Below are 27,477 nucleotides of genomic sequence, written 5' to 3'. Positions count from 1 at the left end.
TTGCATTTATATTTAATCAAAATTTATATTTAATAAAGTCATTCAGTTAAAACTTGGAAAAAAAATAATTAACCTTTACGTTAGAGATTGCTTTAAGTAGAATGTATTGAAATGTTAAGTGCTTCAAGATTTTATTTAGTTAATAGTGAAAGTAGCGGTCGTTGTGGGAGTCTTTCTAAATAATTATTAACAAGTACGAAAAAAAAACATAATTGCCTCATGAAAATAAATAAAAAGCCAATCTTACAAAAAGTGAAGGTAAGTCTGACTAAAGTTAAGACAGAGCAGCTCTTGCTGAATCGTTGCGGCAATAAACGGAGCTGTACAGAGGAGCAGACATACAACATCCGGGCAACAGTAAGCTTGCGCAGAAACGGAATGGCGGAGGTAAGTGAGCGAAAACGAGGAATCTAATGAGCCATAATGTTAGAGAAACTGAGCCGAATTTAGGACCTATGTCAACCCCGACGGCTCCCAGTATAACCGAGGGGTTTTCCGGCTGCTGAGCGGCGACTGAAAGAGAGTTACGGAGGTATTTTAGCACCGGGAAGCTGAGGTGGGGGAGAAACGGAGAGCCTCTCCGGCGTAGATCGTCTCTCTCCGCGTTCTTGGCGTTAAAGAGCCATTCCCCCCTCTGTTATGATCGTACGGCCGTGGAAAACAATAGGGATCTCGGGGCCGGGTTCAACGCGCCGGTGCTGAACTATTTTCAGGTGCGTGCTCACGGGCAGGGTGCGTCGAGTTGAAAAGTTTTGGAGAGATGACATGACTCGGCGGCGGTAAACTTCCACCGTGTCTCTCGGAAATATTGAAAACTAGTTGTTTCCTTCTCGCAGAGAGCCGGGTGGAGGAAGAGACGTTCAGCACCAAGTCACAGGAAAGCGCCCCTGGTCAGACAGACAGCGCCCGATGGGGCTGGCCCAAAACCCAGCTTCTTACTGGACCTTTTGTGTCGTTTAAAGTAGTGTCTGCTGGCACTTTCTGATCTAAAGATCGGGATGTTAGGTTCCCTTGTACAACCCCTTAGTGGCAGTCACCTAAAGTCTTTCTTTACTTTTTAGTTATCTACCTTCCTTGTAAATAAAGTGTAACACAGGCCTACAACTAACTGGCTATTAGGAAAATCATTCCCCTAAGCAGGAAAACATCATAAACGTACATTTTAGAGAGGGCCCTCACAAACTTAACTCAGTTTTTCCTCACTTTTAGTTAGAAAAAGTGATTCTTACTCAGGCTTTTGTATTATTTGGGGAACCCAATTTACTTTATGATTTAGCATCTCAGAGCTCTTCAATTTAAGGTACAAAACTTCAAAAATGTTAAGCAGCTGTAATCAAAACTGTAAACTAAACTGTTTTAGAAACAGAAGCGGATTACTGAAATGCTGTACTGTAAACGATCAAAGGAATACTTAAATGTTTTCACTTCAAAACAGCATCACTTCTACCCTGGGTACAAAAAGTCTACACAACAGTTGTTTTTGCCTGGTTTTTGTGATGTAAAACAATTTGACTACAATAAATCATTTCACTTTTTAGAAATACAGGTTGGTTGAAAAAACAAACTGAAATCTTTTGGGGTGTAAAAACAAAAATAGTATGACTGTAAAAACTGATTTGTTGAAGCAACTTTTGATTTTACTGCAGCATTTACTTTTTTCTCGGGGCACTGGTCTATCAGTATGCTACATCTTGACTTGGCAAGTTGAAACCAGATATTTACAGATACTGTAAGTATCTGGTTTCCTGAAATCAGACTGAACTATTTCTGCTTTGTATGACTTGAGTCAAACATTTTGGTTATTGTTCTACAAGCTTCTCACAATAGTTTGCTGGACTTTCTCTCCTTTGCTCACTCATTGTCTATGGGATTGAGATCAGGGTTTTGTGACTGCTAAAGCAAACCACTGACTTTGTTTCCTTAATCCGCCTTGTAGGATCATTGTCCATTGGTGAGACTTAATTGTGTCCTAATCTTGACTTCCTGGGTGTCTTTAGATGATGCTTCATGAAGATAATGTCATTTATTTTTTAAAGTACATCAGTCTCTACTGTACCAATTCCTACTATCACAAGAGTTTGATTCAGTCAGTTGGCTTCAGTTGGTTTGTCAAATCCTGTAGTTTGCTCCCTAGTCTTCAGGTAGTGAAACAAAAATCATCTGAAATAAGTCTGTTGGTGTGAACTCCAAGTTTTTAAAAATCTGTGGAGACCATAAGAGTTGAGTAGTGTGTCCCCAGTTTAAGGAAATGTCTGGAAAAGCCCACTACAACAGCTTAAACTTGTTTAGGGTTGATCAGAGACAAGTTAAATACGGGGTGCCGTTGTCCAGTCCTTAAGAGTTCCTGTCCTGCAATCTTTAGATGCATCCCTGCTCCAGCGCACTGAATCAAATGGCTGAATTCTCTCATCAGCCTGCCATTGGCTGATAAGGCCTTTGTCAGGCCTTCAGAGGCCTGATGATGAGCCATTCATTTGATTTAGGTATGTTGGAGGAAGGGATGTATCTAAAAGTTGTAGGATATTAGCTTTCAAGGAACGGAAATGGCCTGCCCTGCCTTACATTTTCCAAGGTGTTTACGGACTCCTGTTTAGCACGTAGCTTATTTCTGAACACAGTCCCCAGTGCATACTTATGAAACAATATTATTTTAGTTTCTTATTTTCTATTTTTCTGCCCCTAAAGGTCAGTTGTGGGCTGATGACACTGCTGGATATCTTCAAATTTCCAAATAAAAATAAGCCTATTCTATTTTTCTACTTCTGCACCAAGTTTATTGAGTCATTCTTCTTGGACTGCTTCCCTCTTTGACAGCAGTCGCACGATATTGAAATAGAGGGTCTTGATCAATGCATCGTATTCCCTGACTAAATTCAACTCCTCATGCCTGTTGGTGTTGTATTGTCCATGATCGTATGTCAGCCGCACATCCCTTTGGCTGCATGGCCGAGTTTTGCAGCAGTTTTTAAAAGTCAATTTTTATTGTCCTATGTACGACTTACAAAACTGTATTTAGGCTGCTGATCTAAAGAGTCTGGGTTTGCTTAAACAAAGCAAAGTCTGTGTCCAGACTAGCCCCACACTGATGTGGATGATGAAAAAAACTGATGTGGACAGTGTGGTTCTGTTGTTATTATGACAGATTTATTAGTATTATTTTGTTATTGTACTTTCAGCAAATCTATACCAGTTTCCAGCTGTGTTCATAAGTATTTCTGACAGATTGGTGTTTAATTTGCATTGCCACTTTTCTATAATTTTATATTTAAATTTTATTGTTGATAAATGTGCTACATTTGGAGACAAATCTTAGTACCTCTGTATGTTTTTCTTTTCTCCTTGAATAAGTAAATAATGTTGACTGTTATTAGATGGAAAGCCTATCTATGGTGAGGAAAAAATCCTGGGAAATTTCAAATGGCAAACATGGTGCCAAAATGGCCAATTTAGAAGGTTCACCTAGGTTTTTATCAACTAATACCCTTCTAAATCTTCTATGCTTTACTTTTTTGCATGGATTTTGGTACAGCTAATACTCACATTCTGTAATGAGGTTTTCTAGATATTTTGGATTGCAACTACATACTTTCAATAGAATATTCAAATTATATTATGCAGTCATTTTAGGGGGACATTTTTTATTTTTTTTATTTTCTGCTTAATGTCATGTCTATTTACTCTCACTCAGTAACTTAAGTGTTGATTTTTTAGATCTCTGAAATATTCTCTGGAGTGTCACCTTTGTGTCAAATAAACCTTAAAGTCCCTGAGTTCATTTTGGGCATGTGATTTTCTAGCAGAAGTCTCAAAAAAGAGTTCCAGGGCTTAAGTTAATTATTACGTGAGCATTTGAGAATGAAATTACAATGTTTTTTTTCTGTACCCCATGTGGTCAGATAAATATTAGCCCAAGTAATCAGAAAGAAGGGCCCAGTTGTCATTTTACCTCTTACTGTCAAGTAGAGATGGACATAATATCATTAACATTAGCATCAGTCAATTTTTAAAATATTGTTTCAGTCCAACAAGTAAAACTGGGCCAATATTAATAACCAATGTTTATTTCCATCTTTTTTCTGTTTTTATATGTGTTTCAGGAAGGGGAGGGGAGTGTTAGGGGTTGGCCATGTGGTATTTGTTTAGGCATGTGACAGTGATGCAATGCAGGATTGTGGGATGTTTGATGGATACAGAGAAGCCATGTCAGTGGTGGGGTGGTTTTTTCGCATTGTTGAAAGGGTATTTATTTTTATTTTTAAATATTTATAATATATTTAATATTGACTGTAAATCTCGTTTCTTGGCCATACCAGCAATATTATCGGATATCAAAATCCACCATACTTTTCACATCGGGGCATCTCTACTTTCAAGCATCCAACATGTTGATGAGAGTGAATCTTCCTCAGGGCAAACAGAGCATTTTCATAGAATTGCATAAGAAAAAGTTATGTTACTCATAGGTTAATTCTGTGGTATTTCACACCATAGCATTGGTTCATATGAGAGATATTCTCCTGAGACATTACACCTTCCCCCCACATTGAAAGGAAAGGTGGATATGCAAGATATAATAGGAATATAGGTGTGTGTAGGGAGGGGGATACCTTCTTACCCTTTTCAACGATGTTCACAATGAAAGGACTGTATCAGCTGCTGCAGTTTCCATCTGTGTCATGTGACCTGACCTGTTAGCTGTACTCAGAAAGCTTTCCATGTGAGGAAGATCTGCATAGCAGCTGGAAACATTATCATTAATATTTGACGAACTTCAAAGCAAATCACTAAGTTAATGAAGCAGAAGAACTACATTTTTTGCAAGTTTTATCCACAGACAGCAGCAGCCTGAAATGGACTGAAAGATATAATGAGCACTTTTGCTAACTGTTCTGCCTAAAAGCACTGCTAGTTAAACAGGCATATTCAAGAAATTAGAGTATTATTTATAAGTTCATTTATTTCAGTAACTCAATTTACTCATATCAATTATACACAGTCTTTCATTCCCAACATCTTATTTCAGGCTTTTATTTCTGTTAATTCTGATGATTTTCCAGTTACAGCTAATGAAAACACAACATTTTAAATTAGAATAATACATTCAACCAATAAAAAAAAAATCATTTTTAAAACAGAAATGTGGTAATAATGCATGACTGAAAAATCTGCCTTTTAACAGCTTACAATGCAGTCTGCCTTTGTTAAATGATCCATAGTTATAGACAAGAAAGCACCAGTGACACAGGCAAGTGACCTTATAGTTTTGGCGATATAGTGTATATTGAGCTCAATCAATCAGTTTTTATTTATATAGAGCCATTACACATAATAGAGTGACCAAAGTGCTTTACAGGTAAAATAAAGTGTTAAAAGCAAATGGGCTATGAAACACAATGTCAAAGGAAACAGATTAGTTTTTAGAAGTGATTTAAAATCACCCATGGTCCTGGTGAATCTTGTGGATATTTGGAGACTGTTCCACAGCTTAGCAGCTGCAGCTGAAAAGACTCAATTTGTTTTAGTCACCAGACTCCTATGGAGGGAGTTACAGTAGTCCTGTTTAGTGGTGATAGACAGAACTACATTCTGAGGAAGATTCGGCTTAATTTTATCATTCAACCTAAAATGATAAAAGCTATAATGGACTACCGCACTCATCTGCTTAACAAATTTAAGATCAGTGTCAAAGATAACCCTAAGACTTCTGACAGAGTTGCAACTAAATGAGTCAAGAGGACCAATAGCACTTTTACATCCTGTCAGCAGGTCAGATTTACCAAGAAGAACCACCTCGATCTTGTTTCCATTTAGACACAGAGTGTTCAGCTTCATCCAAGTTTTGACATCCCTTAAACAGTGTAGCAAATTCTCACCTGACTGACTACTGTCAGATTTTAGTGGGAGATAGATCTTGATGTTGTCTGCAAAACAGTGAAATGACAATTTATCATTTTTAAGAATGGACCCCAGAGAAAGCAAGAACAAAGAGAAGAGAATTGGTCCTAAAATGGACCCTGGCGTACCCTGAACTTCAGAAGAGCCACTGAGTAAGAAAACTGACTTAAATGGACAGAGAAGCTTCTGAAAGACAGACAAGACTTAAACCATTGCAGAGTGGTGCCCTTAACACCAACAGACTGCTCCAAGTGATATAATAAAATCTTGTGGTCCACTGTGTCAAAGGCACAAAGTCTTTTTGTTTTTGACAGCAGCCTGATACTCAACTAAACAGTTTCTCAAGATCTCCAAGGAAACATGAAGCCTGTCCTTCTTCCATTTCTTTTCAGCGTGCTGGCAGGCATGTCTGTCCGTGTGGGTGTTGTCATTAAGCCACGGCTCTGTGGCTGATTTACAGCTTTTAGTCTTGAAAGGAGCAACAACATCCAGAAAGTCCATACAGACAGGGTTAAAATGATCAATGAGCTGATCAACATTTTCATTCAAGCAAAACGGCAGTAAATTGTCAGGCTGTCAATGTGTTGATCAGTTGAGGGGAGCGCATGCGCCATGTGCACAAGATAAAAGGCAAAAATCAATTAAAACTGGAAAGTGATAACCTTGTGAAATATGTGACAATTTTTTTATCTAAACCAAAAGTTAAAACCAATTCCACTCGCTAGCTGAGTCTGGTTAAAAGAACCGATCAGGTTCACAGCAAGCATGAATATTGAAATCACCCAGAATTAGAATCGGTCATAATTTAAAATAATCTTAGTGTGCGCTGATTGTATGTCTGCTTCCCTAGTGGCTACACTGTGAAACCCTATGACATGACTTTGCCATACAAAATGTGTGTTTTTATGTGTTTGCAGGTAAAGTATTTCAACATTAGCACACACCCTGTGGCCTAGTGGAGAGTGGGAAAAGTACAGCAATGAAGGCCAGAAGAAACACCAGCTGGGAGAAGTCTTAAAGGAGTTGAAGCAGAAGCTTTCTCTCTCCATGAAAATGGCAGCACAGTCCCAAACAGTACGTCAAGTTTCGTCTCTTTTAGAAAATATGGTTTTTTGCCTGTGGCTCTCCACTTTTGTCTCATATCAATTTACATTTCAAGCAAAGTATAAATATAAAATAAATATTTATATGACTAAATGATCTGCTTTCAATAAGGATATTACAGTATGGTTCCTGATGAAGGCATTTTGAAATGATTAGTATCAGGGTTAGTACCAGGGTCCCAATGACCAGCATCTCCCTGATGCTGGTCATTGGTCTTATGTCTCCAATTTGATGTCAGCCACATTTATAGTGTTAGACAATAAGCTGACTTTTTAAAACTCAGTTTTTGGAGAACATTATTATGTCATTAGGCTTTTATTATAGGTTTGTTGAGCTAATTAATCTAGGTTTTTCCTTGCAATATAAGGGTTTTAACACTTTGCAACAGTGACGTTCACATTGAAGGGAAGACTATATTGGCTGCTACAGCTTTCTGTCTGTCTGATGATAGACTGTGTGCACAACAAGTGAAAATATGGACCATATCATTTTCATGCATATTCTCCAAGACCAAGCTGTATAAAGTTAAATGCTTATTGGATTAAAGCATATCAAGTGATATGTATTTATTTACGTTATGTTACGTTATGTACATTAAGACTGAGCCAAGAAATATCTAAAGATGGCTTTTTCAAAGGTTTTATGGCAAAATAATGACTCTTGGACCAGGTAGTTGAGCCCATTATAACCCAAAAATGGTTATAATCAGTCGGACAGAGAGAGGTACCCCCAATCCTTGTGGTTTTTAGTATAACAATGGCCACCAGTGGGCTCTACATGGACACACTTTATCAGTGTATTATTTTACTTAGTACCCCTACACATAGCCCATTCTAAAATGGCCAAACTCTTAACACTCAATGGTTTGATCTAACCTCCCCAACAACCCTATACCATTCCAAACCCTTTGTGAAGTGCGTTGAGACGACATGTGTTGTGAATTGGCGCTATATAAATAAAACTGAATTGAATTGAATGACTGGATCAGTAACTTGCACAGAGCTCCACTTCGGCTAACACGCCAGTAAGGTGAAGATGGGGTGATGATTTGAGCTGGTATTATTAAAGATGAGCTAGTTGGACCTTTTCCTCAAGATCAACTCTTAAGCTTACGGCCAGTTATAAGCAGACATTTCCTCAACCGATGACACAGAAAACAGTTGCCATCTTTCAAGAAGATCTTCATTTTTATGCAAGATGATCCTCCATCACCTGCTTAAAAGTACTCCAGTGTGTGTTTAGCCACTGAGCGTCTTATAGATGAAACAATAATTACATGACCACCTTCCTTACCTGACCTAAACCCTTTTGAGAACTTGTAGGCCCTTCTGAAACAAGAGATTTACGGTGAAGAAAAAGAAAGGTGCCAATACTGGTCACTGATATAAAATGTCAAAAATCTTTATTTGTACATTTTGAGTTGTTTGTTATTCTCAGTTCAACAGAAAAAAGTCAAATGGGAAAATATTTCTTTTTCATTTAGTTACATAATATTTCTCCACACTAATAGTTGCCCAATAATTTCTCCTAAGAAAGCTAAAGCCACACATTTCCTTTCATTGTTTTATATATTAGCTTTATTAACATTTGATATAAGAAAACTATAGTTGTTCAATACTAAAATTAATCTTCAAAAACACATCCTATCCAATAATTTTGCAGAGTATGGATGTAGTTTAGTCAACCCCAGGTCAGAGAAGCATATCGAGTCTGTTCAGCATGCACCTGAAATCAAGATAAAATTCAAGCAAATAATGTTCATTTTATTAACTTTATTGTAGTAGTAGATAAGGATTCTGTATTAGGAAATGCCAAATTTTCAATGACTCAAATCTGTATTGGGGTGATAAAAATTTTTACCCTTCATCTTGAATTTTAATATAGGTGTTGTCGTCATTGTTGTACTCTTTAAGCTTACTCTTTATCACAAATTTCTATTATCTAAGAATTTCATTTTGAAAGACTATCTTAGAACTGAAAATCAAAACAGTGCGAACATAAAGCCTTAGCAGGAAGATAAGCATGTTAAATCAAACCTGGGTTGATTATCACAGTTTGTTCTACAGCACTGACAAATCCACAGTTAAACTTATGATGAACACTTCTGCTTCACACAAATTATTATTATTTATTTCAATTATGTTCAAAATAGTATAAAATATATTGATAACAACCCAAGTAATCCACTTTTACAAAGACATCTGCACAAATAAGTCCATCAATAAGTTAGCTGTGATAAAGACGATTGATTAGAGGAATAACACTTGAACCCATTTACATACGAGCTGTAGAAAAGCAGTGAATGCATCAAACCAGCTGATATGTTGGTACTTAGAAAGCAGTCCTGTCTCCTACCAGTGCTGATTCTGGTTCGGATGCTGATTTCTGGTTCTTACTGGTATATACATTTTCTCATTGCCAGGATATTCCACCCGGAAACTTCAGATGACTGCTAGATGCAAAGAGCTCCACAAAAACCTTTGCAATATTCATGTTGCACAACATACAGATGGGATTGGTTATAGATATACTTCTTAACATATAAATGTTCCAGTAAGGACCAGTGTGGCCAAAATCCGGAATGTAATAGAACGTAATGTTACCAACTCAGTTGCTAGCTTCTAAAGAGGAGGTGCGAGGCTGGATGCAAGTCCTTCTTCACACCTTCTTATAGTCTATAAAAAGTTTGGCTGTTGAATTTAGGTTTGCAAAAGAAGTGTTTTGGTATTTAGGCTTATTAATATAATTATATTATTGTTTAATACCTGTGAATGTTACAAACTTCTGACTTTTAAGTAATTATAACTTAAGCGGCCTGGTGGTCCTGAATTCAAATGCCTGTCTGGGGTCTTTCTGCATGGAGTTTGCATCGTCTCCCACTGCATGCACATGTTCTCTCCGGGTACTCCGTCTTCCTCCCACAGAACAACGTGACTGTTTGGTCACTTGGTCTCTTTAAATCACCCTTAAGTTTGAGTGTGTGCATGTGTGGTTGTTTGTCCCGTGTGTCTCTGTGGAGATGGGCACCAGCCCTCAGTCAATCCTGAACAGCTTAGCGCATGTAGACAATGACTGGATGGAAAACAGTTTCACAGTGTGAATGCTGTAAAATGAAAAGCTGTCGAGCATGGTGGTCGATGGGGTAATGATTTTAAAACTAGCTGGAACTTAGTCATTGGTTATCTGAGGCACAAGCAGCAAGTCTACAAGAGAATGGCTAAAAAAACCCAACACAAATCGAGGCATAAGAAGCAACATTTTGAGTCCAAACCTAAGCCTAATTGAGATGCTGTGGCAGTACCTAAAGAGGGCACAAATAAATACCTGCAAACCCAAATGAACTGAAGCAATGTTGTGAAGAAGAGTGGTCCTAGATTCCTTCAAGGGCATGTGTGAGACAGTCATTCAGGAAAGCTTTTTAAAGCAAAATGACTAAAAAGTCAAGAATGTGTTTGAGAATCTGTCATTCTAAAGTGATATTGGAAATGATTTAGAAATGTGGATGGAGTTAAATCACATTGTGTTTTTATACCTCCTTTCTCTAACATATTCCACTAAAGGTCAGTGAGCTTCCCTTGGAGGAGCTACTGGCTTTGTATGGATATCCAGTATCCAGTCCACAGAAGGAAACATATCCTATAACCACCACCCTGCCAGAAAAGACCCTTGATAAGGTGAGATTATGCCCGAAGCATGTATCAACTAGTGCCGAGTCATATTTTATATGAATCGGCACTTTCTCCATAAATGTTCTGATCGTTAGTTCCTTTTTTATTGGCTCAATTTATTTTGACTATATCTAATTTTTGTGTTTTAAATTCAATCAAATAAACTAAATACAAAAAAAAAATTATGATGATTTCAAACAAGTAGCACTTCCTCATACATTTTGTGTTTATTTCAGTAATAATTTCAAGGCAGCCTTTGGTAAAGATGGTTTCAAATAAACCAGGTTTAGCATTGTTCTGCTAAGTTCTAAAGTATTTTTGGTTGTTTTTCTTTTGTGTTGTACAGGATCAGAAAACTAAGGACCTGTTTCACGTTGGGGAAGAAAAACGAGCTTCCGCCTATGATCTCACCTCCTCAAACACTTCAGATCTGCTGCCCTGCTTACAGAGTAACACACACATGATTAATTACACTTAAAGGTTGTCACACCAAAAGAAGTGTTAATAAAAGTAGTTTTTGTCACGTTTATTAAAATGGAAGAGCTATAGTCATTGAAAAGTATTGTGATGCATTGAAATAAATGTTTATTTCACAAATTAGATTTTTTTCCCGTAAGGCAAAGAAAAACGTTTTGCACCACACCACCATTTAGAAGATTAAAAAAATTATCCTACATTTGTCTTTTCACTTTCTGTGGATTAAAGGAAAAATGCTACTTTTAGTGACTACTGTAGTCTCAAAATTATTCAACCTCGTCATGACAAGCTTTTTTGTAGTACCTAGTAGAGCACCTCAGACAGAAGGTTCTGGCAAACAAATTGGTTCATTTTAGCCTACTCCTTATGCGCAAAGGCCTCCAGTTCATGAATACAGTATTCCATGGCTTGAATGCTACATCTGCTGTTTTCAAATCCCACCAGAGATTTTTAGCAGAATTCAGGGATCAGTTTATTGGTCAAAGGTCAGCTTCCTCACAGATGGCATGACTTTTTCCTCTTAGGACCTCCTAAAATTTTGATTGAATCCATTTACCCTCCAGTGCCAGAAGGAGCAAAACCACCCAAAAGCATCGCTGAGCTATTGCCATGCTTCACTGTAGACAAGCTGTTCTTTTCAGTGTTAGCTTAATTCCTCCTCATCTTGACATATCACTGATCCATTTGCCTGTAAAGCTTTGGTTTTGATTCAACGCTCCACAAAACAAAATCCCAAAACCTCTTTAGCTTATTTATATAGTTGTTGTTGACCACCTACCTCTCCTGGAATCTGATGGCAGCCCTATTTAGCTTCCTTTATCTTCTAGCTTCCCCACAGTGTAACCATCGTTCCTTGAATTTCAAACTTGCACATCATGCTTGTAGCTGCGTCTTTAAGAACATTCACGGCTTCAGTCATTTTGTAGCCATTTCCTTTTTTGCAAGGCAATGATCTCTGATCTAATTTTGTTGACTCAGCCATATTTCTAACATAAAAGGAAGCTTTACCATCAACAGTCCAAGTATTTTAGGTGTTTTATGTCAAGTTTTGCTGGTGTGCTGGAGACCACAGCTGATTTGCAAGTGTTTGCTCTTTTGAAGAATCCTACTCAGGGTTGAATGATGTTGATGCAATTAGTGGCCTGATCCCCCTTGTTCTGGTTTGTCACTTTCAGATGGAGACAAAGCTACACCTGTCAGCTCATCAGATGAGGACACTGACGATTCTTCTATTCCCTCCAACGAAGAGCACAAGGTTAGCTACTGAGACTGATAACTTCATGTTGAGTTGGTCACGGTGCGTGGTGGCAGGAGGAACTAGAGTCCTCATCCAGCCCTGTTTGTCACGCTTCCAGTTCCTCTAACTGTAGATTGGGACAAATTAATGCAGTTTTTTTCTTTGTAGGCTTTTTTTGACTTATAAAGATCAAACAGGATGATATGGATTATTATTTATGCTACATTTCTTTTAGAGGAATTGTTCAGTGTGTCAAAAATGTTGGCACTAGTGGTTTTGTAGAAAATACTATTATTTAACTTTTTTTCACTTAGTAATATTAATAATCATAATAATACTTTTTATGAAGTGCCTTTCAAAACACTCAAGGTGCTGTAGAAACAAGAAATTAGATAAAACACAAGAAATCAAAAACGACACGCAATATTAAAATATACAGTGATCAGGGCAATCAATGGAGGTAAGCACTCTTGAACAGATGAGTTTTGAGTTTAGACTTAAACAGAGGAAGAGTGTCAGTATTGTGAATGTCTGGAGGGAGTTCATTGCAGAGTTTGGGATCAGAGTGGGAGAAAGCTCCGCTCCCCATGGTGCCGAGACGGGTAGAAGGCTCAATAAAGTGGATCGAAGGATTGTGAAGGAGTTCTGAAAGGTATGGGGGGGGCAAGATTGTGGATAACCTTGAGTGTATAGAGAAGCATTTTGAATTGCATTCTGAATTTAATAGAGAGCCAGTGGAGCTGCTGTAAACTATTACCCAATTAAAATATTAGATTTTTCAAACAGTTTAGCTACTACAATAAAATCAAAATTTATTTTGCTTATCTTTGCTATGATGATAGCACAGGGTGCTGTATTTTTGATAAATGAATCAGACCTTCTACATTTAGAAGACACCAGTGTGGAACAAAGGTCTGAATGAATGTTCTCTCATTGTTCAAGACACCATTGTCCTCAGCTTCTCATTCTGGGAACTTTATGTTTTAGGGCTGCAAATAATGTTTTTTAATGTATGTTTTGACATTTTTTTAAAATAATTCATTATTTCTATATGATTATTATTTTTCCTGCAAAAACATTTTATTTATAGATTTTCTTTTGACTAAAAACAGTTTCATTTTTTCCTACTACAAAATAAAATGGAAACAAGGTTTTGCTCTTTAAAGCATGAATTATTTGAATGAGTGCCACTACCAGCATGGCAAAAAATAAGTAAAAAATAGAATTAAGCTCTGATTATTTATGCATTTACAAATAAACAACACTGCATATTCAAAATGTGAAATATGATGAGACTCCACTGGCAGTAGAGAAAAGTTGGTCTCAGTTCTGCCACAGTGCAACTCAAAGGGCAACAAAATCTTTCTATTACACCTTTTAGTTAAAATGTAATGCTAGCGACTTTAACGTTAAAATGACTAGTATTTATGAAGTGTTTGTATTATTTTGGAATTTTATTCAAATAGATATTCAAATTATCAGCACAATTAAATGTGATTAAAACAGTATGGAGTAAAATAATTTAGATTTCTGCATAAAGTCTGTACTTTAAAGCTGGGACAACGCCACATGATTTTTTTTCCCCCAATTTTATCCCAGATTCCCAGTCTGTGTAAGTGTACTGCAGTCTGCACAAAAATCTGTTAGTGTGAGATGGGGCAAAGACTAGAGTATTGAGTGTGTGAGGGGATCCGAACCAACACGACCCGACCCGACCCGACCTTAGTCACAGTCAAGCAAACATGTTTGAGTTTTTTGAGGTGATGGGTGGGTGATGCGAACTGATCACTGACCCAGCTGCAAACGTAAAGACAGGATGTGACACGACAACAGCTGCTAGCCAACTTTATATTTAAAGCTCTATGTGTAACTATACAACATTATGAACAAAAATAAACTGGGCATAATACAATCAACTAACTGATTACAATGATAAATAATAGTAACAAAAACAAACACAAAAGACAACAGAAGGACAACTGGACGTTCAAGCCCAAAATACACACAATAATTCAATGCCTTATTGAAATAAACCAAACAATCCACATATGGAACGTAAAGGTAATAGGACCAAATTTACCAAATTGACATTTATGAATAAAATCTGTTCATATCAGAAACCTATTTATCATAAAACCTTATTGTTTATTTGCGTGATCCATGCAAAGAGGATGACATCTGTTAAGATATAAATAATAATTTATATCAGTAATTCCAAAACCCAAAAACAAACTCATAACCTCAAAAAACTGTTCCAAACTTTCAACATGAGTATAACAAAGAATGAAGACAACACTATCTAAATCATATTCACTTGTGTGTTGAAATTAACATATTTTGAATTGCATCTCATTCATTTTATGGGGGAGTGTACCAGAAATATAAGTGATTGAATTCTGAGAATATCGTCTAATAGGGCCACCTACTGGTTTGTTTGTGCCTTCGAACCGTCGTCTTCGTGAGAGTTTCCATGAGAGTCAGTTAGTTGGTCTGAAAAACCCTGCAGTCTGTGTTTCCGCAGCACAGTTGTTAAGTGTCTGATCCCCAGTCTTTCAGTTGTGAAACAAAAACAAGTCTTTTAGTGGGAACACCAAGTCTTTTAAAAATCTGGGTTGACTGTGGAAGTCAGGTTGTGTCCCTAGCTTTACACACGCCAGCAGCTACTCAGTGGAACGTGATCCAAAGAAACTGGAAGATTGAGCAGTTGGGGAACATTTAACAGCTTAAACAAAGCGAATGACTTGTGACCTTTTTTTTTTTCCTTGCTCACCATCAGCCCTCAGGTCGACCTTTGCTGCCCTCCTGTGCTTTACTACTGTTCATTTTGGCTGATGAAATTATTACCTGAGGGATATTGTTGGAACCTTTGTTGATACTTTTGAGTGTATATATATATATATATATATAAAATGAATCATAAAATAATTTGTTGGCAACGCCATCGATGACATAGATGAAACGCATCAACCCTAATCTGTTCCAGGGTTGAACATGAGGATCTCCTGCAATATTCTTTAACTAGGTCTTTATTGGGCATTTTTAGAGAATCGAGAGAATCCTGAAATGCAGTTAAAACATGAAAAATAACCACAGAGCACTTCTTTAGGTAAACATGGATTTTTACATTACAGCTGCAACAGTAGCCAACACCATATACAGTTACCCCTGACAGGTTTAGGTTAAAAGTTATCTTTTCATTTTACCAACATTTTTCTTCTGACGAGAAGTGAGATTAACATTTTTGAAGTGGCCCAGCCAGAGTCCCGACCTGAGTCTGATTGAAAATCTGTGGAGAAAGTTAAAGATTAGGGGGATAGCAAGAGGGCCTTCCAACCTCTAAGACTTGAAGATTATCACTGAACTTAATTAATCAAAATACCAGTGGATACATACACAAATCTGGTCAGCAACATTTGAATTTGTCCTAGAAATCAGTTTCAGTGATCACATCCTATTTTTTATTTAAGTGTGCTGCTTTCTGTCGTCTATTGTATACAAATATTACTATATTATGGTATATTTTTCAAACATTAGCATTAACAGTTATTCCCTGAAAGTAGAGCTTAAGTTATCTATGTAAAGTATAATAACATAAAATACTGTACTGAACCTACTGAACAAGTAAGTATTGTCTACTTGTTTACTTACTTAAACAAGTTTTTGATATTTTGGATCTCAAATTGTCAGAAATTAGCTTTTTGCAGTCATTTCACTTATATGGGGTGGAGAAACAACATACTGATCCAACATAACTAGTTTAAAACTGAGTAATTTAATGTGGATTCGGCCTCTGATCAGACTTTTGGACTTTCATGTAAACTACTTCAAACCAATTATTTTAAAACAGCTTCATGTATGTAGGGCATGCCCGGATTTTAACCGTTTTGGTGTTGTTCTCTACAGGAGATCATGGTCGGATCTATGTATCAAGCAAAAATCCCACCAGTAAATCCACATGTATCTGAGGAGAGAGGTAAGGGATGATTATTCTCGGTGTGAGTTTGTAGAGTAGACCTTATAGACATGATACAATAAATACTCCAAACAAATAGTTTCAGCTGTTTAATGTTGCCCTGTGATGGACTGGCGACCTGTCCAGAGTGTACCCCGCCTCTCGCCCATAGACTGCTGGAGATAGGCACCAGCTTCCCCACGACCCACTATGGAAGAAGCGGTAGAAAATGACTGACTGACTGACTGTTTAATGTGGCTGTAGAGATTCTGAAAATTACAAACTCAGTGTAAAATAAGAGCCTGTTATGCACAGACTAATCTGTCATCATCATCTCTTATTCTTCATGTTCCTCTGCACCTCCCTTCTTATATTCCACTTTTTCCTGCTTTCCCTCCTGCAGCTTACACCAACGCCGACCAGTTGCTGTGGAGGCCCGGTGCTCTGCCGGTGGAGGATGTGGAAGAATTTTTGCTGAATGCACAGAGACTTCATGGCCAGGAGGGGGCAGTGTGGACCCAAGGGGCCACTGTCCAAGACAATGAACAGGTAAACCAATTGCATAATACGGCCCTTTTACTAAACAACCCAAAAGAACAGGTGAATATTTAGCAGGAGTCTTTTTTGTAATGACAACATAGTTGAATTCATTTTTAACTTAGTTTTCTAATGATTTCTGAGAAGAACTCTTTACCTGGTCTAGTTGAACTATATTTCTCCCTCATGATTAACCTAACGATCGGCATTACCTGTTTCAGTTTAGTGCTCACGCAGATGAAAAGCTTCACAAAAGTTTGTTTTAATTTCTGCCTTCTTTTTCACTCAACTTTCAGGCACTATATGAACTAGTGAAATGCAACTTTAATGCAGAAGAAGCCCTGAGACGATTACGTTTCAATGTAAAAGTATTCAGTGGTAAGACTTCCTGTTGTCCTGGTTGATTGTCACATGATCTGATTTTTTTTTTACGATCCTTTTCATGGTAATGCCTAATATGAAATTGCTTTATGCTAGTTAAGCCAATTAGCATGCTAACTGATGTTTGTCACCATGTAGACCATTCACTCAATATAATCTGCTACCCACCTGGCCATCAGCTTGAAAGGTGTCCTACCATTTTCAGTTGCTGTATTCATTTAGGGAAAAATAATAACCTGTTCAACGGGTTTAAAAGAACAATTTCCTCATAAACCATTCTTCAGAAACTGCTGTTGCACATGTAATTAAAATCTTTAGTTTAAAAGTTAAGCTAAAGAAAAATGAGCCTCATGTAACAGGTAAATGTAGACTACATTAAAGTCTTTAACCTACTCTACTCCTATTAAACTACACTATATTGCCAAATGACTATATTGCTGGCAACCCACTGTTCCCAGCAAAAGCAACTTTAACTGTTCTGTAAACATCTTCCACAAGGTTTAGGAGAGTGTTGATAGTTAGATGAGAAAATGTCTCCAGACATGAAGGTTTTTGTCACTGAGTGGATTTGAAAATTCTAATTTGGCTTTGAATGCTGCTTTTGGAGGAATGGCTTCTTCCTCTGAGTGGTCTTTCAGCCCAGAGGACTCTTTTAACTGTGGACAGTGATTCTCTCACTAGCTTCAGCAGCATCTTTACCAGATGTTTTTTTTTTTTTTTGGTTAATTCACACATTTCTTGCACCAAAACAAATCTTCTCTGCAAACTGAAACAATATCCCTCCTGAACAGTAGGATAGCTGGATATCCCCATGCTGTTTATACTGGCATATAATTGTTTAAAAAGATGAACATGGCAGCTTCAGAAATCTGGAAATTGTATCAAATTATGAACCAGACTTGTGGAGGGCCTCCCTTTTCTTCTTGATATCTTGGATGATTTCCCATAGTTTCTCCATGATGTTACACGAGGAAGCAGTGTGTTTGAAGTGTTACCTTAAAAAGCATCAATGGGTTCATTTAACGTTTCAGGAGCTTAAAAAGCCTTGAGATCATCATCTTGGCTTTCCCAAATTCAGTCATCTTAGGGTGTGTAAACTTCTCAATTTGAAGAAAATATGAAAAAAGCTTCTAAAATTATCTCATCATTTGTTTAGTCTGATTAATGTAAGAAAGTAAGTATACAAATGTTACACAGCATATGTAAATGTCTCATTTCTACTGTACTTCAGCTATTCAGTTATATTTCTATGGCATATTTGTAGTAAAAACATGTTTTAATAATCCAAAAAGCTGGTCACTTGACCCAGTTTAGACTGTGCAGGCAGACTTTCTGCATGTGGTGAAAGGTTTTTATTGTAATCGATTAATGTGCTCAACATGAACTGATTTGCAGGATTATTGTTGTCCTCTGTGTATCTACTACTTCTAGAGGAGCTGTGTTCTTGGAGCGAGGAGGAGAGTAGGAACTTTGAGAATGGCTATCGTGTTTACGGAAAAAACTTCCATCTCATTCAGGCTAATAAGGTTTGTAATGAAATCGGCTACCTGTACTTGACTGATTTCAAGTATTTGTTTCCAGTAAAGAAAACAGATGTGAAGGTGCTGAAACAGTAAAGTAAAGCAACCTTTCTCCTCATAGGTACGAACTCGCTCCATTGGCGAGTGTGTGGAGTATTATTACATGTGGAAGAAGTCTGAGCGACACATGTTCTTCACCCAGCAGGCCACAAGGATGAGCCGAAGGAAGTACAGCATGCAGTCAGGGAACATGTGAGTACTTCTGCAAAAATACTTTGGAGTAAAAGGAGGCACTAACTTAGATGTAGCAATAATTAGAAGATGGTTAAGGGCAATTTGCAATATCGAAAAATAATTACTATTAATTTATTATGTCAAATGTTAATCTTAAAAACAAGTTACATTTATTTTTTAAATTTTGTTTAAGGGTTGTTTGGGTGGGAGGGTTTTTGTTTTTAATCTGTAAAGCACTTTGTGATCCTGTAAGTGTGTTTTAAAGTGTTTTGTATAGTGAAAATGACTGAATATATCAAGTGCCATGCAAAAGCATTCCTGCCCCTTACATTTTCTCACATGATGTTACGTCACAATGTCAACCTTCCATGTATTTTTGGGGGATTTTGTGTGATGGATCAACACAAATTGAAAAAATGTGACCTGGGTTGCATATAAAAGTCTGTAAAGTGTGCATTTGAACTCATCTGCTTTTTATCTGATACTCCCTGATAAAACCAGTGAAACTCTGTTCCTTCAGGAAGAAAACTATAAATTATCTGGAATTAAAGTCCACCTGTGTGTTATTTATTCTCATTATAAATAGAGCCGTGCTGTGAAGGCCTCAGATGTTTGTTTGAAAACATTAGTGAACAAGCAGCATCATGCAGGCCAAGGAATAGAGCAATACAGTTGTGTTGAAGTCTAAAGTAGGGTTAGATTAAAGAAAACATTTTCCTTAGACATCTCACAGATCCCAGTTCAGTCCATCCTCTGAAAATGTAAAAATATATCACACTCTTTTGCAGTCATCAGAAAAGCAGCCAAAAGGCTAATGGTAACTCTGGAGGAACTGCAGAGATCCACAGTTAGGTGAGAGAATCGATTCACTCCATTGTTGGAAGAAAACCATAAGAAGTCCCATTTGCAATCTGACATATTTAAAGGAAACTGTAAACATGGAAGACGATGCTTTGGCTTTTTGAGACAAAACTGAACTTTCTGGACTATGTGCAAAATGGTAAGCAATGTTGCCTGTCATGCTGAAATCGCCTCTCAAACAGTGAAACATGGTGGCAGCATCTTGCCTTGGGGTTGATTTTCTTCTGCTGGTACAGGGAAACTGGACAAAAATCAATGGAAAGATGTGCAGAAGTGGTTCATATTCCAGCAGGACAATGACCCTAAACATACAGCTAGAACTACAATGGTATGGTTTACATGAAAACATATGCGTGCAATGTATCTTGGTTTAGGTCTAGACTGTCTCAGTCCAGACCTAAAGCCAACTGAGAAACTGTAAAAGAATTTATGTTTACACACTTACACATTTTGCATAAGAGAATGTGCAAAAGTTTCAAACTTTAGATTTGCAAAACTGGCAGTGACATACCCCAAATGACTATCAGCTGTGATTGGAGTGAAAAGTGTATCTACTGACTCACTTTACATATGTTGAATTAAAAAATAAAAATGAAAACCACGTATTGTCTTCCCTTCACTTAGCTTTTGTCCATTACTTTGTGTCTATCACAAAAGATTCCAAAATGATGAATTGAAATTTGTGGTTGTAACTTGATAAAATGTTAAAAACTTCAAGGGGTGTGAATACTTTTGTGAGGCACTGTACATAGGAAATGCTAGTTGATTTGCTGAAAATAGTCACATTACATTTACCTTCACTGTTTATAGTACATTCTTTATTCAGTTAGGACTTTTTCTCTCAAATATTAACAACATATTAACCATAAAGTACAACTTCTATTTCTTTAGAAATTGTCTTGTATTGATTTTGTTGTTGTTTTCTTACAACAGATATTTATTTGAAGAAAACATTTGACAGTTATAAACAGTTTCTTGGTAAGATTGAATCATTTCTACGTGAGACAGCAGTTCTGGTACCTTCTCTTGTCCAAAAACAAAGCAGATGCCAAAGTTCCTGGAGAATCTCCCCTGTCCGATAAAACCCATGGCAAATTCCACATTTCCTTTGGGGAAGGTTGTATTGCACTTGGACATCCTTTGCTTTGCTCCTGTGATTTGTCCATCATTTCCTGCAATAGCATGGAAGCATCTTCTTCTTTTTTAATTTCAGCTTTTCCTTTTCAGTGGTCGCCACAGCGAGTGATCTGTCTCTAACTAACCCAGTCTTCTGCATCCATTTCTCTCATACCCACTACCTTCATGTCCTTTCTCACTCCATCCATTAATGTCCTCTTTGGTCTTCGGTTCCAACCAGACGGGAGTTTCTTTGCTTCTTTTCTGCCCTCACCGTTGCTCTGGACAGTATGACCCTAAGTACTCCTTTATGTCTGTTCCCTGTAACCTCAGGGCTCCACTTGAGAAGCATATACAGTTGAATCCAGATATTTGCATACACTGTATAAAAAGACATGGCCTCTTTCTTTCTCACTGTCTGGCAATAAATCTGACTAAACTTTTTTTTTTATGTTTTAACTCAGCTAGAATTACTAATATCTCCTCTATTAGCTAGATGCCAGAAAAATGTTGCCTTGCAGCAAGAAGGTCCTGGGATTGATTCCCGGCCTGGGGTCTTTCTGCGCGGAGTTTGCATGTTCTCCCCGTGCATGCGTGGGTTCTCACCGGGTACTCCGGCTTCCTCCCACAGTCCAAAGATGTTAGGTTGGTTAATTGGTCACTCTAAATTGCCCTTAGGTGTATGAATGAGTGTGTGCATGGTTGTTTGTGTGTTGCCCTGCGATGGACTGGCGACCTGTCCAGGGTGTACCCTGCCTCTCACCCATAGACTGCTGGAGATAGGCACCAGCTCCCCCGCGACCCATTATGGATTAAGCGGTAGAAAATGACTGACTGACTGACTGACAGAAAAATGAGAGAGGTCAATTGACAAGATTTCAGTTAGATGGATGCACACATTTGGATGTATTTTAAAGCAACACCTCAAACACACTGCTTCCTTGTGTGGCATCATGTAAAAATCTGAAAAGATCAGCCAATACATCAGGAAGAGCCTTCACAACTATGGCTCAGCTTGAAAATAACTTCCAGATGCCTAAAGACACCACGCTCATCTCTTCAAACAGTTATGTCATTGGCCTCATTGCATAATTATCTAAGTTATATCTTGGCTTACTGTTACAAAATCAATAAACAATATTACGTGCTTGCTGAAAAATGTGTTTTATATTGTTTTTTAGAAAATGTATAACGCTGCCTTCAGCAATTATGCTATGAGGCTAACGGTATGCAAGCATAAACTCAATGTGAATATTCAGCCATCATACTGTTACGAAAAGGAAAAGAGTCCTGTGTTCCAGAAATAAATACATTTTGGTGCGTAAATGCGTGAATGAACCCAAGAACTAAACAAAAGACCTCGCGAAGATGCTGGCTGAAGCTGACAGACGTGTGTCATTATCTACCGTGAAGCAAGTCCTGGACAAATATGGGCCGAAAGGCCAGTTTGAGGGCAAAAGGCCATCAACATAAAAAGGCAGATTACAGTTTGCAAAGTCACTCAAGGACAAAGACCTTTATTTTTCAGAGACATGTCCTATGGTCTGATTAAGCTAAATTAAAGTGTTTGGCCATAATGACATGATGCTTGATACATTTGGAGAAAAAATGGGGAACCATTTCAGCTATGAAGTACGGGGGTGACTGCATCATGTTTAGTGAGTGTTTTGCTGCAGAGGGACTGATGCCCTCAAGAAATAGGTGGTATCACGAGGAAAGCAACATGTGGAAATATTGAAGCAGCATCTCAAGACATCAGCCAGAAAGTTAAAGCTTGGGCACTAATAGGTCTTCCAAGTGGACACTGAGCTACCTTTGAGCTGTGGGGCTGGCAATATCTCAGAAGCGGGGATGATGGAAAGTTTCAAGCAGCACTCAGCACTGCACATACAATCTGTGTCTGAAGTCTTTTCCAAAGAATAATGGTGGGAAAACCTCAGTGTGGCGACCCTGATGTTGGCCGAGCAAGTGCTTCAAATTTATGATATGTCTCACCTTCCGACTCCTTTCTTCGTAAATGATTTCTGAGTCTTGGTTATGACTTTAAATCATGCAGGTGGCTGGTCGCACAAACCATACATCATCACTGCATCCCTCAGGGGTGTGACAGAGGTAGGCTGACTTAAACCTACCACATCAGGTCTGTCGCAGGGGGCTAATGTTTTTTAGTGGTCATCACAAACCCTGATATGAGTCCGGTAGAAAATCTATTGGCAGAGCTCTGAAGGTGAGTGTGAGCAAGGCGAGCTACAAACATGACTCGGTTACGCCAGTTCTGTCAGGAGAAACGGGCCAAAATACCAGCAAAGGTAGTGTAAGAAATTTGTGGAAGGAAACATAAAATGGTTGATGTCGTCTTACAATAAATATACTGTATGTTAAAATTAGTCAAATATCTGTGCTATTTTTTGCTGCAGGAATTTTCAGAGGAAGATAATTCAAAGGAAATAAATGTATATTTTTATTGAATTTGCACTATGAATTATCCATTTAGGTATTGAAATTATTAGTCTCTTGTTCTCAGATGAATTGCTCCTCAAGTTCCTGTTTCAGCACCTACACCACTTTTATTTAGGGGTGTACCAGTCCTCATAACTCAGGATGTGGTACATACCTTGGTTTTAGTTGTCATGATTTTACTAGTTGTGTTTCTATTAGTTTGTATTGAAGAGTCTCTGTTTTGCTCCAGCCACGTTTGTTCTCTCCTGTCTGACAATTAACTTTATTCGGTTCACCTGCACCTAGCATTCAGCCTCCTCGTTTCACCTGGTTCTTGCTCCATATATACACCTCTGTTCTGTTCATTCCTCGCGGAAACATTTTGGATCATGCCACCCTGGTTAAGGATGATGCCATTTCTGTCTTGTTACTGTTTTGTTCCTGCCTCCTTACGAGTGAGTGTGTTTTTCTTAAGATTAAAATCTTCTACATAGCGTTATGCTGCCTGTCCGTCTGCATTCCGAGGTCCTCCACTACATAAGTGTTGACATTAGTGTTATGGTTTAGTAGAACAGTAAAAAAAATTGCAAGTGTCAGATGTACTTTTTGCTCCTCACAAAAATAGGAAGAGAAAAATGCAAACTACCTTTGCTCACCCTGTTGAATCTAAAACTAACAAAGATCTTTCTTCTTATGAAAACAAAACAAAATGTTAATGTAAAAAGCATTTCTTCAATTACGGTAATTTTGGGAGTATGGACCTGAATAACTTCTCCTGACGCCAAATAGATATTAACCAGATGTGAAACTGTTTAAACACAAGGTGGCTAGTTTTGTTTGATTAGTGCCTGATGGTTATTGGTGGCACAAACAATAAAAAATGAATCCCTGTATTAAGTATCTTAAATAGTTATGCAATTAGCTTGCCCTAATCCCACCATTATATGACTACTGGTGCAGATTACATCTGAGTGCATGTAACCACAAGTGAACCAATGCATGTACCATTTCAATCAACTGGAGCCCCACACGTAATACACATGAACACTGTGCAGCTGTTTTTGCTGCTAAAATTATCAACATCAAATCTGTGTGTGCAGCTTAACGTTTTACATGTTTAATGATTGGGTTTTTGTGTTTCAGTGAGGATGGAGACCAGGACGGGGAGGGTGGAGATCTCGAGGGAAGCAACAATACTTTGGGGTCGCTGCCACAGATCTCCATGGGCTCCGGACAGATGGAGCCCTCATTTCCTGCAAACACAAGTCTGGATCTAAACAAACAAGGTATCAGGAATCAGGGATAGTTCAATTTGTTCTGCAGTAAAATTACAGGTCATCAAAACATCCAAGTAACAGGGATACAACCATTACAGCTGTTGTGGTATTAACTATTAATGTAATAATATGCTTAACTGCAGGGAAAATGAACATTTAATTTGAGCAGGTCAAACAGTCATGAGGCTAATTTTCTTGGGTATTTTGTGAAAAGTTAGAATTTGGTTTCCATTGATGGTGGAAGTCTTCTCTGATAGTCACACATGCAGTTACTTGGACTTTATTCTGCAGAATTCTTCTATTTAATTTTGCCATCAAGATCATATCATTTGCTTCATCTTCATTATGTTTTGTTGTGTCTCCCCACCTTTGTTTTCTCCCATCCTTACTGTCACGTGTCTTGTTCTGTTTGTGCATGAACGTATGCACGTCTGTGTTTGTTGGGTGCGCATGTTTGTCTGTGCACGGTTCATGTTGGCATTCTGCTCCAGAAGAAGAAGGCCGCCCCAGGCGCAGACGAACTCCTCGCTTTCTCTTAAAGCCATGACATCCGTCCACACACGCCACAGAAAGCAGGCTGGGCCTGCAGGTAAAGAAAACAGACTGATCACTGACAATAAATTAGCTGTTGTATGTCATGACAATCTGTTTATGACGAAGATTAATTAATTACTTTCATGTGCATCTGTGTTTCCGTGATGCATTGTCTCCCTTTATGGTATCACATTCAGTTACATTACAGACTTATTCTAACATTGAGGTGAAAAAGTCACATCTAAGCTCCACACTCCATATCCTATAATAACGAGGCAAAATCAACTTTGTTGAAAGATCAAACGTATTTTACGTATTGTGCAAATAATTTTATTTCTAAAAGTTGGTGAATCCAATGCTAAATTTGTTTTCACGTCCATGGGTTACTACTCTGTTGAAGCGCCTCTGGCAGCAGTCACAGCCTCAAGTTTTCTTAGGTATGTCTCACAGGCTTGGCATCTATTTTTGGGTATGTTCTACAATTTTTCAGCAAAGTCAGTCCGTTTGGATGTTAGACGTTTGTAGAAAGTCATTTTCAGGTTGTTCCAAAGATGTTCAGTTGGATTTAAGTCTGGCTGGGACACACAAGGACATTTACAGATTATAGATGAAGCAACGCTTTGTTATCTCAGTTGTCCTTGTTGGCTTTAAAGATGAATCTCCACCATTGTCTGACTTTCAGAGGATTCTCAGAGCAAGTTTTCCTGAAGAAACTCTATATTCTCTTAGCAGAGAATATAGATCAGTTTCTGCAGTACAAAACAATAATAAAATTCCCACAGCGTGTTGTTGCCACCACCGTGCTTTACAAAGATTTTATTAGTCAGGTGATAAACAGTGCCTGTTTTAGTTTTTTTTCCCCTCCAGAAACTGCCTGGAGGTTAGGCCAAAATGTTTTGTATAAGACTCATTAGAACAGAGATTTATGTTTCTGTTAGGTGCTTTTTGGTAAAATTCAAGTGGCCTCTTTATGTGGAGTGGCTTCCGTTTGGAACCATCTAGACTCTAGAGGTCTAGTTGGTGGAGTTTGTAACATCTGACCACCTTAGGCAAACATGGCAGCTCTCCCTGTGTGACCACTGGGTTCCCGGTCACCTATCTTACCAAGACCCTTCTTCTCTGATTTTTTTAGCTTGGTTAGATGAGCAAACTTTGGATGACTAGGGAGAATCCTGGTGGTTTCAAGCTTTCTCTGTTTCCACATAACAGAAACCAAAGTGCTTTCACAATGTTCATGCTACAGAATGTTTTTATATCCTTGCCCTGATTTGTGCCTTGACACAATCCACGCGTGAGGGTCTGCAGAGAACGTCATTGCGCGGTTCTTGCTGTGATATGCAGTGAGACCTCATATGGAGAGGCGTTTTCCATTGTAACTTATCAAGTTACCAGTCAAGTGCATTTAGCATCTCAAGGACAAATCAATAACAATCAGATACATCTGAGCTCATAGCAAAAGGTGTTACTAGAGGACATTTTTAAACAATTTTTTTAATGATTTTACAAAACTGTGAAATCATGTTTTTACTTTGTTGTTATATGCCGTCCTGTGTAGACTTTTTAAACATATCTAAACTCAGATTGGTTTCAAATAAATAAATACAGGAGAGGTACTGTATGCATTTAATCCCATAGGGAGAGATATTTCTGAGAATATTTAATCTCATCAGAGAAAAAAACAATTATCTGAGATGAGTTCATCAGAGATCCCCATCTGCACACTGTTGGTTCTTGGGGAACGTTAATTTTCAATATTGGTCAATAATCATTAAGATTTTATTTACAGGAAAGTCTTTTCACAATTGCCCACTGATGATCAGCACTGATATTTTTCATAATTTTTTATTGACTGGTGATTCTCTTGCAGAGTTCAGCAAAAAAGATTTTCACCAATCTAGGTGTAACATTATGTAAGACATTTAAATTGTTGCCTTCATATTTGCGTCACTTGAATGAAGAATCTAAATAAATCAACAAATTACAGATTAAAGTGTTTGTTGCACACCTAATTAAGTTTTAAAAGCCCACCAATGGACTTCCTTTTCTCAGTGATGACATTGTGTAGTCATGTATTGAAGAACATTTGCAATTTTGTTTTTTACTTTTAGCTTAATTTTTTATTTGAATAGTTCAATGGGATATTTTTATTTAATGAACTTTCTACTCAAAGTTTTTAATAAAAAATCCAAAACATGTTAAGTACCTCATGAGTGTCTGATTGTACATCATCATTATTGAACGTACA

General features: G+C 37.8%; 1 protein-coding gene across 3 annotated transcripts in view; it reads left to right on the top strand.

Moving 5' to 3' along the window:
• The first annotated feature begins 303 nt into the window (after window positions 1–303).
• Window positions 304–27,477, top strand: part of mier2 (mesoderm induction early response 1, family member 2) — a 29,617-nt gene continuing 2,443 nt past the window's right edge. The window contains exons 1-12 of one of the 3 annotated variants that reach the window (XM_047373786.1): window positions 304–387; window positions 6,813–6,969; window positions 10,560–10,673; window positions 11,014–11,116; window positions 12,320–12,399; window positions 16,285–16,354; window positions 16,737–16,882; window positions 17,167–17,248; window positions 18,683–18,777; window positions 18,893–19,023; window positions 24,565–24,707; window positions 25,193–25,287. In XM_047373786.1, coding sequence (XP_047229742.1) covers window positions 6,943–6,969; window positions 10,560–10,673; window positions 11,014–11,116; window positions 12,320–12,399; window positions 16,285–16,354; window positions 16,737–16,882; window positions 17,167–17,248; window positions 18,683–18,777; window positions 18,893–19,023; window positions 24,565–24,707; window positions 25,193–25,245 — 1,044 coding nt within the window. In that variant the 5' untranslated portion in view covers window positions 304–387; window positions 6,813–6,942 and the 3' untranslated portion in view covers window positions 25,246–25,287. Of the gene's footprint in view, window positions 388–6,812; window positions 6,970–10,559; window positions 10,674–11,013; window positions 11,117–12,319; window positions 12,400–16,284; window positions 16,355–16,736; window positions 16,883–17,166; window positions 17,249–18,682; window positions 18,778–18,892; window positions 19,024–24,564; window positions 24,708–25,189; window positions 25,288–27,477 lie in introns of all 3 variants that reach the window. The other 2 variants (XM_047373785.1, XM_047373784.1) reach the window with 2 other exon arrangements.

The sequence above is a fragment of the Girardinichthys multiradiatus genome, chromosome 9, assembly GCF_021462225.1.
Source record: "Girardinichthys multiradiatus isolate DD_20200921_A chromosome 9, DD_fGirMul_XY1, whole genome shotgun sequence".
In the NCBI taxonomy this organism is placed as follows: Eukaryota; Metazoa; Chordata; class Actinopteri; order Cyprinodontiformes; family Goodeidae; genus Girardinichthys; species Girardinichthys multiradiatus.
This window is presented reverse-complemented; position numbering and strand designations above follow the sequence as displayed.